Here is a 12763-nt window from a genome sequence, read left to right on the forward strand (position 1 = left end):
AAGACAGTTCAAAGTCTTCTGATAAGCATCTAGCCAAGACCCCTGCACAGGCCCATAGGTCCAGTCAAGTTATAGAAGGGGAACCCTCTCAAGAAAGGGTCTTTCCCAGCTCCAAAAATGGACCAGTGAGGATAATGGAAAGGGTTATGACTAGAATGTCCTCCCTAGCAGACTTCTACTCCAAGAACCCAGAACACTTCCTCACCTATACCCCTGACGGTGCTACTCCCTCAGGATCTAGTGACCCGCAGCCCCCTGGTAAGAAACCTCGGTTTGAGACCCCAAGGCAAGGTCTGTCTTCAGACATCCAGCCTTACACCCAGTATAGTGAGGATCCACTACAGGACGAGGATCCAGACTTGGTAACGTTGGATGACCAAACTGGGGTGGATAGCTCAGCGGCAGCGTGCATGTCTTGGAAGCAAGACGACATGAAGCAACAACAGGTTCGATCCCCGGGTCCGCGCTTGGAAACCTCTGGGTGTTTAAGCGCGTTATAAATACGTAACTAAGACAAAAAAAAAAGAACACAATTACGCAACTAAGAAAAACAAACAATTCCTGTAACAGCGCCTCGATGCCTGCGGGCTGTGTGAGCGCTTTATAAATGTAAAATAAATAAAATTATGGGGATGACGGGGACCAAGAGGAGGAGGAGGAGGAGGAAGATGACCCAGAAGTCTACAGAATAGACTCCCCGGTAGGCAAAGAACCTCAGGTTACCGACTCCCCAGTCGACAACCAGCCCCTCCTAAATGAGGTCTTAACTAGAGCGGCAGAACACTTCTGCATAGACACTCAGGGAGCACAGGAGGAGAGGGACTTTGCTGAAGAACTAGTGGGGGGAAAAGAAACCCGTTGCCCAAGCAATTCCAATTCTCAAGTCCATACAACGGAGAATTGATCCTTCCCTTCTCAATCCTAACCTCACCAGGGCAGTAAACCCCAGAATCGGAAAATTATTCAGGGCAGCCCAATCAGACCCGCTTTACATAAGGGGTCAACTAAAGCCTGACTCCTTGGTAGTTAATAATACCCGGAAGAGGGGGGGAACACCTCTATCATCTGAGGCTCCCCCCCCCCCCCCCCGACAAGGAGAGCAAGAAAATCTACGGGTTGGGAAGGAAGGTAGCCTCCACTTCCGCTTACCAGGCAAGGATTGCCAACTCCACCACTCTGCTGGCTAGTTACAACTGCCACCAGTGGGAGCAAGTAGCTGCCCTCATCGACTCTGCACCGGAACCTTTAAAGGGCCAGTTGGCCCAGGTCGCATCGGAGGGGAGAGCCATGTCCTGTTGCATCCTTAAGGCAACCTTTGATGCCGCAGATAACGCCGGCAGGCTAATAGCAGAGAGCACTGTCATTAAGAGGCAATCTTGGTTAAGACAGTCAGGGTTTAAACCCGAGACACAAGCATCCTTAATCGACATGCCAGTGGAACATAATCTACTGTTTGGTAAAACGGTAGAGGACGCATTAAAGAATGCCAAAGACGAGTATGATGCTCTGAAATCCCTGGGACAATTAACCAACAAGCCCCCTAATCAAAGAGGCAATAGTAATTTTCGTTGCCCGCACGGCCAAAATTCACAAGGAGGCTCCAATTATTCACAGGGGCAGGGTACATCATGGGGTAACAACCAGCAGTCTACCCAGAGTTATAGCAGAGGAAACAAGAGAGGCTGAGGTAAGGGTAGAGGCAGCCCCAGCAGAGGCGGCACGCCTCACGCAAAACAGTGACACCGCGTTCAGGGTCCCTTCTCACTCATCCTCAGTAGGGGGACGCATTACCAACTTCACCCAAGCGAGGGAAGGGATCGCATCAGACAGATGGGTGCTGTCCACAGTGTCCGCAGGATACTGCATAGAACTACTCGAGCGTCCCTGAAACCACCCTCCACGTCAAAAGATACATTCCTCAGACCACCAGAAGATCCTCCTCGAGGAGATAGTCAATCTTCTAGCAAAGGACGCGATAGAACTCTTCCCGGGCAACCAGGTAAACAAGGGTATTTATTCAACTTGCTTCCTTGTGCCAAAAAAAGATTTGACAATGCGCCCAGTATTAGACTTACGCCCTGCAAACAAGTATGTCAAGCCCCAAAAGTTTTGCATGACTACTCTCCAAGAGGTAATCCCCCTCCTACAAAAGGGGATTACATGGCAACATTGGATATGAAAGATGCCTATTTTCATATTTCCATGTTCCCAGCGCACAGAAGGTTCTTGCGCTTCAAGGTGGACAGTCAGCACTACCAGTTCAAGGTGCTGCCCTTCGGTATAGCCTCGGCTCCAAGGGTATTCACCAAGGTACTGACGGTGGCTGCGGCACACCTACGCAGGGAGGCAATCCCAGTGTACCCTTACCTGGGCGACTGGCTTATCACGGGGGAGACCCCGTTAATTTGCAGGTCAAACATTCAAAGATCGATCGACCTCCTCTTCAAATTGGGTTTCTCCATAAACGAGAAAAAATCAAGCCTGGTGCCAAGCACCTCCAAACAGTTCTTAGGAGCTGTTTTGGACACTCAAGAGGGGTTGGCCTTTCCATCAGAGGAAAGAATTTGGAATCTACTACTGCAAATTCCTTTTTACAAGCCTGGTCGCCAGATAAGGGTGCTCAAAGCGATGCGTTTGCTAGGCATGATGGCGTCATGTATTTACCTGGTGCCCCACGCGTGCCTGCGCTTGCGACCCATGCAAGAATGGTTGGCGAAACAGTGGTCGCAGGCAAATGGTCAGTGGGACGATTTAGTGGTCGTTTCACCAAAACATGTTTAGAGTCTTCACTGGTGGACAAGAGAGAACCTGTCAAAGGGGGAACCCCCTTCTACGATCAAGAAGTACAGGCTGTAGCCACTACAGACGCATCCCTGTCAGGGGGGGGGGGAGCACACCTCCTCCACCACAAAGCTCAGGGTCTCTGGTCACACACAATAGCCAAGAATCATATCAGTCTGCTAGAGCTTCTGGCAGTGTTCAGAGCGCTTCAGGCGTTCAAGCCCCACCTGTTGAACCTGTCAGTGCAGATCCTGACGGACAGCACAACAGCAATGTTTTACCTAAACAAACAGGGAGGGACTTGTTCGCCAAATCTGTCCAAGCTTGCCCAGAAAATTTGGAGATGGGCACTCGGATGGAACATTTACCTGTCATCTCAACATGTTCCAGGGGATCTCAATTCGCTAGCGGACGCTTTAAGAAGAGATCCCCTCCCAAGAGAACACAAATGTTGTCTACTCAAAGAAGTCGTAGAATACATCTTCTCATAGTGGGGTTTCCCCACTACAGACCTATTTGCCACAAGCAAAAACAGGCAATGCCCAGAATTTGCATCCAGGTTCCCCCAGCCAGACTCCAGGGGAACGCCCTGTGGATGAACTGGTCAGGGATGTTTGCCTGTGCTTTTCCACCAACCCCTCTCATGAGGAAGGTGGTCAACAAGATGCACAGGCAATCGATGACGCTCAACCTAGTTGCTCGCAAGTGGGCGAGGAAACCATGGTTCCCACACCTACGCAGACTAGCGGTGTGAAAACCCATCAGGCTCCTCTGCTGGTATAACTTACTGTCCCAGCACCAAGGTCAAACAGTGCACCCTCAACCCAACTCAATGAACCTGACAGCATGGCTCCTGGCAGCATGGACATCCTAAAGGAATCTAGGAAACCTAACACGAGGCACTGTTACTTTGATAAATGGAAAAGATTTGTTATCTGGTGCCAGAATAAGCAAATCAAACCGGTTGATTGCACTCCTTCCAATATTGTCACTTACATGCTGCACCTGCTGGATGCAGGACTGGTTTTTAACTTACTCAAGGTACACCTGGCAGCGCTGTCAGCCTACACCACTTCCCACAACAAGGTTTCGAGGTGGAAAGTACCAGTGGTTAAAGCCTTCATGGAAGGGGTAAAGAGACTCCACCCTCCAATTTCTAACCCACCACCTGGTTGAGACCTTAATGTGGTGCTTGCTAAGCTCATGGGCCCACCATTTGAACCCATGCATAAAGCCAGTCTCAAACACCTGACCTATAAAACTGCCTTCTTAGTAGTCATTACATCCATAAGAAGGGTCAGTGAAATTCAGGCTCTGTCAGTGCAGGATCCATTCTTTACTGTTCATAAAGATAAACTGGTTCTACGAACACACCCTAGGTTCTCACCTAAGTTTATTTCTAAATTCCACGTTAACCAGTCAATCGAGCTTCCGGCCTTCTTCCAAGAACCCAAAAGCTCTGCTGAGGTGAAACTACACACACTAGATGTGCGAAGAGCGGTCCTCTACTATGTAGACAATACAAGACCGCTAAGGAAAACAGACCAACTGTTTGTCTCCGTAGCTACAGGCAGAGAAGGAGATCGCGTCTCTAAAGGTGCCATCTCCAAATGGATAGTCAATTGTATCCAACTTTGTTACTCCCTTTCCGAAAAGATTCTGCCCTTTACGCCAAGAGCCCACTCTATAAGAGGCATTGGGGCCACTCTGGCTTTCGTTGCAAATGTACCCCTTGACACCATTTGCAAAGCAGCTACATGCATTGACACTCATTCCAAGACAGATACTCAAGTGGGACAAGCGGTTCCAAGACATCTATTTGCTCATGACCCTTCTCACATCCCACCTTATTCTTATAACACTGCTTGCTAAACTATGCACAGCATTTGATCTAAGCAGATTCCACAAGCCTCAGAAGGGATATATTGCTCACCGTAATTGTATTTCTGATGCTTGTATCTGCTTAGATTCACATGCGACCCACCCTTCCTCCCCTCTGAGAGAAGGCGCATGGATGCTTGTAGTCTTATCTTATCTTTCTATCTATCTATCTGCTTGGATAATCTGTACTCGCGCTGCTCCTCATGCTACCTCATGTCAGAAAAAATACAATCTGAGGGTCCTACATGCGTAAGGGATCATGGGTACAGTGGACGTCACACTAGGGATAGTATTACTGCCACGCCCTGTGTCAAGTTTCGAAAAACAAACTGTAATACTCCGCAGCTTCCACTAGATGTCGGCCTATGCACAGCATGTGAATCTAAGCAGATACAAGCATCAGAAATACGATTATGGTGAGTATTGTATCCCATATGTAACAGTTCAATGGCGAATACTTTCTGGATTGTGCAAGCCTCTTTGTTCAGTAAAAACCATTCCATTCCCAGAGGACAGCAACCCTGCTGTATGATTGACAGCTAGCCCTCGAATTAATGGGTGGAACCTGCATAAAAGGCCAGGCATTTTGCTTGGAAGTCAGTCGACCACAGGACAAAGGATTCTGAAGAATAACTGGACGAAAAGCTTGCTGCAACTCCTGGACCATTAATTTGCCCGTAGAAGCCCTGCAACGGACGACTTCTCCCCTTGGGTTGGTGTGACCAATCGACCCCAAAATGAACTCCTCTGGAAATCCTCTGAGCTGCTTGTACTTCCATTGCTGCTGAAGGAACCAATTGCCAGGGAGAGGAACGCCAGAATAGTGTGTGTCGTCTTTAAGTCGGAACTGAGCTCCAAGAAGATCCTCTGGACGCCCATGAAGCAGTACTTACCAAGCCTGAGTCACCTCAACAGTGTGCTGGACCCCAGATGCGAGGAACGTCCATTAAGGTGTCCGAGAATCGCAGTGGTGCTGTTTGTGAGAGCCTCGAGGAGCTGAAACCGCGAAGTGCCGCTGATCTGAAGTTTGCCCATTGCTGCTGCCGACCTTCCATTCGTAGTGCAGGAGTCCCCAGATGACATCATTCTTGTCCCCATGACTGAGGCCCAGGAACACAGGATCTGCAGACCTACACAGGAACAGAAACCATCTGGAAGCAGTTTTTTCTTCTCACCAAAGGTACTGTAAAACTAAGAGGACTTGCCTCTTGTTGTGTAGCCTTGCTTAGCTCTCAGTTGAGACTTGTCTTGGTTGCATTTGCAGAGTTGCTTGTAGCTTTGCCACTCGCAAGCCTCCCAGCTTGTGGCCCTCCAGTGATTTCTTTTTATACAAAAACTTCTAAAACATTGTGCATGACTTTTTACCTACCTGCAAGAAGTGCTTCAGCTCACCTAGACTTTTGCTCAACTAAAATTGGCTGTCCTGGCTCCCTGAAAGACTCTTCTTACCTCTGACTTTGTGCTTTGGCTTTCCCCCAGGAAAGGGTTGATTTACTTTGCATTGGAGGGTTAAAAAAAGGACTTACCTGATTGAAGACTATTTGTTAACCATTGTTTTATTCTCCTTATTTAACACAACCTCTGTATTGCTCTAAATGTACCAGTGATATATTAATGTCCATGGTGCCCTAGTTATTTAACTCACCTCCGGGTGTAGGAAGAATCTGTGTGCCATCCCAAATGGGTATTTACCGATTTAAAGAAACTGAGAGAGTGTCATTTTGAAGTGTATGTTTGTGTTACTTCTATCTTGGTCCTTACTAAAGAAGGCTTATTCAACTGAATGATAAATTAATAATTGTTTAATCAAGAAACGTCGAGTGGAAGTGTTTATTTGGATACTTGTCACTGTGAATCTCTGTGTAACAACCTTACTGCTCACATTGCCCCTCTTGAGATAAGCCTGGCTGCTCAGTCACTCTATCAACTTGTGTAGTACATGCTTATACCAAAAGTTGGGTTAACTATTGGCAAGAGGTCAGGCTTGTGCAGTCTCCCACAGGGTACTGCATACAATCTTGCATAACAGCCATGCTCAATAAAATAGATCTCCTGCAGAGCAAAATTAACTCACTACAATGTCCTGCCTAAATCCGACCTGCCGATCTCGCCAACTAAAAACCCCCGCATTGAGGACAAGACACATTTCTCCTTCAGAGATGTGTCAGAAACTGAAGTATTGGCCATCCTTAAACGCATAAAACCATCCCATTGCAAAGGTGATACCTGCCCGGCCAATCTCATCAAATATTTCGCAGACACCCTAGCACCATTCCTGACATCATTCATTAATGCATCGTTCGCTTCCAGCATTGTCCACCGTGTCTGAAAGAGAACTGGGTTCAGCCACTTCTGAAAAACCATCCCTAGTCCCGGCTTCTCCTAACAATTACAGACTGTGCCCTTCCTGCTAAAAAGTCTAGACAAAGCTGCATACGCTTGAATCCAACAATTCCTAGAAACTAACAGCATCCTAGGAAAGAGGCACTCGGGGCTTTTCGCCCAGGTCATGAGACCGATCGGCCTTACTAGACTTAAAGGACCAACTCGGGGAAATAATGGCTGAAGGCAATCCAGCGCTGCTCATCCTCCTTAACCTGTCAGCAGCATTTGATCTTGTGGACCACAAAACACTCTGCAGACAACTCATGAACACCTGCCCAATTCTCTCAAGAAGCCACCTCCTGGATCACTTCCTTCCTTGAAGGGAGAGCCAGAGCCATGAAGGTTTTCTCGGAGCAGGACTCTGCTGCACCTACTACCATGCACTGCAGAGTCCTCCAGGGCTCCTGCACCTCACCTACATTGTACAACATTTTTACCCTACCCCTCTTCAACAAGTTGGACAATCTCGCATAGCCTACACAAACTATGCCGATGATACACCGGTCCTCCTACCACTCACTGGCTCATACTAAAAAGACGCAGAAACACTGTGCTAAACCTATGCCACATCCAAGCATGATGGCAGCTAATGGTCTTTGCCTCTACGGGGATAAAACTGAACCCTTCCTGGTAGGACCCAAGGAAACACTTAATAAGCTTGACAAAGAATATAACACCTTCCGCATAGACCTCTCCCAAATCACTGTCTCGCCAGTACTGAAAACCATGGGGGTATACATCGACTCCACTCTCTCCATGATGCGCCAAGTTAGCGGCATTGCTTCCTCTGCTGCATTCACAACCAAACTTATCAATGCAGTCAAACCTTACCTATTCAGTCCGAATTGTCTCAACATAGCCAGAGCCACCATTGGGGCCAAATTGGACTACTGTAATGTCTTATTCGCCGGCACATCGGCCAAAAATATCAACAGACTACAAATCATTCAAAATAATGCACTTAGGGCAGCCCTGAGCACATCTCCCACACCAGAAGCGATAAGAACGAATACTTTTCAAAACCCTAGCCATAACACATGAATGCCTCTCACTCACAGCACCCACCTATCTCTCGGAAAAAGTATTCAGAGCCACCTCCTCCAGACCTAAGCAAACACATCACGCTAATCAGCTTAAAATCCCCACCTACAAAAGTGCCAAAGCCAGAGGCTCCAGCTTCTTATTCCTAGCTCCCAAACACTGGACTGCTCTCCCCACAACCCTAAGGAATGAGACCTCTCACCCAGCCTTACGTAAATCGCTCAAAACCAAACTCTTCAATTAGCTCGGTCTATCACATGCTGCCCACACATGTAGCCATCCCAGGAACTATTGAGTGTAATTTATCCACTTTGCATATGTCTATGTAACCATCATTTGCTTGGATCGGGTTCAGTGTAACCGAGAACCTCAGACAGTCGGACCTGTTATTCTGTAACTAAGTTAAATTGCTGTAATGGCGCCACAATACCCCAGGGCCCCTTTGTGCGCTTTATAAATGATAAAAATAATTTAAAAACATTAAATTCCTACATTTTGTATTGTACGCTCTGATTGAGATTAACACATAATGTCTAACTTTCTTGCTGACTGGCTGTTTTCTTTCAAAATAAAAACGGGAAGAGGATGGGAACGAGAAATCCATATGCAGTAAAAGTCCATTTTAAGTGGTACACCAACTATAGATGGGCATGATGGCTAAAGGAGTTCTGTTGGACTCCTTAACTTGTCTTGACGTCACACACGTGAAGGAAATACATTTCAATTTCAACACCCTTTTGTATCACACCAGTGCCAAAAAAGCATGCATGCAGCCAATCCACCTGGGGTGGAAATTAATGATGCATCTTGCTACCAATGTGTTGACTGGTAGCATCCGGCTAGTGGGGCGCATGCAAGATTTTGTTTCTTTACAACTTTTTAATGGGACGCTTGCAGAAGGATTGTGATTTGCGCTCAATGACTGCTTGAGACCAGATTTAAGCATTCACTATCTGTGCTTAGGTCTTGTTCGGTTTCAATCTAATTAATTTGCTTATGGTTTAGTTTTAATGCCACTGTTTGCCTACTGCATTCTATAACTTTGGGTGACACTGTTTCAAAATCTTTGTGTCTTTTAAATCTGAATTGTTGAGTCTCCTCACATCGTGAAGTGCAGTTTCTTAGAAGTGGTCTGGTTTAAGTACTCTGATGAAATCGATGTTATGGATTCAAGTTAGTTTTTGACACACTTTCTGCTAATAGTACAGGTCACTTTGTATTCCTTCGTATCGGTTATGCTCTGGGTATTCTATAGCAGCATTGCTAAATAAATTAATCTGCAATCTGACTTTTACATTTCGGAGTGCAGTGTTTATATGTTTAATCAAGAAATGCCATTTGCAGTCGGATCAAAAATATACTACAGTATGTGTTTTGTGTTAATTTCACCTTTTGAGAAGATGGGTTAAAGTATTTGTGAATGAGCAAGGTAATCTGCTGTGCAGCTCAAAGACTGATCTTCTAATCTCTGTTCTCACCCCATTTAGTCCGGATTCGACTTACGAGACGATGGTCAGTAAGTGGCCCGCAGTATGGGTGAAGATCTCCTCCTCCTGGGTTTGCATTGTGCTCTATGTGTGGACTCTGGTGGCTCCATTAGTTCTCACCAACCGTGACTTTGACTGACTGCCACTTTCTCCCTGAAGACATCTGTTCCCTTTACTGCATATTTGAACATGAACAACAGTATTTCTGAATTTAAACAACGTGTTAAAATAAGTGTGTATCATAAAGTAGAATCTTGTATTTGTTACTGCATGATTCATAGGTCAATGCTTTGTGAGCGTGTCTTGTTAAGCGAGGTGATAAATGCTGGAGAGGTAAGATGTGGTTGCTGACTAGCCACTTAGATTTGACTTCACTGTGGAAGAAAGGCATGAATCTAAATAGCAAATTTTTGAGTTTTTCAGTAGTGTCTTGAAGTTAATTGATACTATTGCAATCCTAAAAGAAAAAGTGCTTGAATATACCACATTGTTGGAGTTAGTATGTGATTTCTAGCAGGGACAGCAACTTGGCCTATATCCATTTCTTCTGCCTAGATTAAATACATTGGGCCTCATTACGACCCAGGCGTTAAGGGTTAACGCCGTCGTTAACCCTTAACGCCTATTCTGAATCCATGGCGCTAACCTGCCATGATGCTAATTACGCCACCGTAATTTACGGTGGCGTAATTAGCGCCTTCCCCACTCCCATTATGCCCTATGGGGCAAAAATGGGAATGGGGAAGGGAAAATGGGAAATGGGGATTTACCGCCCCACTCACCTTGGAATGGGGCGGTAAATCCGCCATCCACCATGGTGTAAACGTAGTTTACACCATGGTGGTAAAGTTGGCGCAATTAGCGCCTGGGTTGTAATGACCCCCATTGTCCAGTGAACTGACTTGGTTTTTCCAAACCTGGTGTGTTTTTGTTAGAAGCTGGAAATTGGACAAGGTGGGTCCATTTCAGTATGGCGACCAGGGTTCATATTTTCAATCTCTATGCTGGCCATGTTTCACATAGGGTTTTTAGATGGGGCACCTTATTAGTATGCCCTGTGTATGTGTAACTCCAGGAATTCTGATCAGTCTCTATTTAAGCTGCCTCACTTTCTAATAGGTGGTTGTGTGTAGTGATATGTACAAAGTGCAATTCTACAGCTATCCATTTGTGCTGAAAAATGCACTTAATAAATTCTGCAAAGTGCATCTCTTATTCAACTTTTGTTACTACATCTAAGCTTTTACAACCATCCGTCCAGCTTGCATCTAAACCGAACACATTCTGCAAAATACTTCCCTGATTTTAATTCAGTACTGATGCAACTGTGGTTCCCACTTACCAGCATGTCCAACAGTCCGATGTCAAGAACCAGATGTATCATGGGATGAGTAACCTTGCAGACATTTGCGAGCCCCCACTCCCTTTACCAATCTATTCAAAAAAGATCCACTAGTGTGTGCTGTTCTGAGCCTTTGCTGAAATCTTGACACAGGAGTAGTGTCCCACCTGCCTATCCCTTCTTTGATCATCAACCGTTCTGACATGTGCAGGTAATGCATCATGTAAAACAAAATGTTCTTCCTTTATTTCATCTTTTTCCCTTCATTTGGTTTTCCTAACTTTGCTTCCTTTTCTTGGTTTCCTTTTTAAAAAAAAATCCATCCTCCCTCTTTCCTTTTTTTATTTTGTGATGCGATTTAATTTTTTCTTTATATGAATCGACAGGTGAACATGTATGCAATGTTCTAAATGTATTTTCAATTTGAGAGCATTATTGCATTATGTATCTCTACAAAAGGACGATTGTCACTTTGATTTTGAATGTCACAAACTTTATTCATGTGCTTGATATAATGTACTTGCAGCAAAACATTAAATACTAGAGTCCCTAGAAAAGAATGTAGAAATTTGATGTTGGGCTTTAATCCATAGGAAAGATTGTTGGTATGTGATGTTTGAGGGTATTTGGTCATTGTATCGACTGCCAAACCATTGAATGCCATACAATTGGAAAAAAAGCATCGAAACAAAAGCATTGAATGCATTTTTTTAAATGGTAAAGGGTTTAGTTTAATTATTATTGGTTTTAAAGGTTCAAAAAAGTGGGAAATAAATGCGTCTGATGCTTTTTTTCTCTCACGGGTATGGCATTCAACGGTTTGGCAGTCGATGCAATGACTAGGAACCATGATAGGGAAAGGCTGAATTGCAGAGAAAGTATTATAGTTTGGCATGTCGTTTGTTCTTTAGGTTTGCAACTGGATCAGAGGTATGTAAGCGTGGCTCCTTTGACATTACACTGAATAGACTGTTAGATTGGCTTAGAAATGTACTACTGTAGGGAGTTTTTTATTGGTTTTTGGAGAACTGTTCTTTTTCTGTAGCTGGAAAACACGTGCATTTTCTTTGTCATCCAGAAGTAATATGATTCAATAATTTATGGCCTGTTTTTTAAACTGCAAAGCTGCAGAAGAAATTAACCACGTTTTTGTGTAGGTTTTGAAATATTCAGCTTCACTGTGTTTGTAATTTAGCTGCAGTACAAAGACTTTACTGTTTGTTTTGTTACTTGTACATCTTGAAAATTCTGTTTGTAGATTTGCTGCGATTTGTGTGCTGCAGCAGTTTGGGATTTTTTAAATCTGCGATTATATAACTGTTATTGTCACTTTATGTATTCAACTTTGTGTACTTCATAATATTATTTAATTGTGCTTCAAATATACTTGTCGGTGATTGATTTACTAATCTGCAACAAAGATTCATGTATTGCTTTTCGAAAAAAAGGATGAAGAAGCAATCTAAGTTGATAACTGCAGTGTGTAAATGTCTAATCACATGACCTGTGTGCGTTACCAGCTAATAAAACGAAATCCTGACAATATTGTTTTTTGTCTGGGCACCAGAGAAACCTGTTGTGTATGTGTGTTTTTTTTGGGGGGGGTTAGGGGGTGGCGGCGGCATTAGTGAATTTAGAGGTCACTTTGGATTGATCGACGCAAAATACTATAAAATTACACAATTCAGAAACCAACACTGAAATCCACTCTATTTGATTGCACTGCAGCAGAGTATAGCCCTTCTAACCTACCTGCAAGAGTATTTGTGTGGCCCTAACCAACCCTGGCTGATTCTGTCCTCCTAAAACAGGAATTTAATCCAGGACTTTCCTGACCCTAAACCTT

At 44.7% G+C, this 12763-nt stretch overlaps 1 protein-coding gene across 1 annotated transcript in view; it reads left to right on the forward strand.

Annotated features, from left to right (window-relative positions):
- Nucleotides 1–12489, forward strand: part of SERINC1 (serine incorporator 1) — a 311310-nt gene extending 298821 nt beyond the window's left edge. The window contains exon 10 of the mRNA XM_069606597.1: nt 9576–12489. Within this exon, the coding sequence (XP_069462698.1) occupies nt 9576–9714 (139 nt within the window). The 3' untranslated portion in view covers nt 9715–12489. The remainder of the gene's footprint in view (nt 1–9575) is intronic.
- Nucleotides 12490–12763: the final 274 nt, after the last annotated feature.

The sequence above is a fragment of the Ambystoma mexicanum genome, chromosome 4p, assembly GCF_040938575.1.
Source record: "Ambystoma mexicanum isolate Mex_15411 chromosome 4p, UKY_AmexF1_1, whole genome shotgun sequence".
NCBI lineage: Eukaryota > Metazoa > Chordata > Amphibia > Caudata > Ambystomatidae > Ambystoma > Ambystoma mexicanum.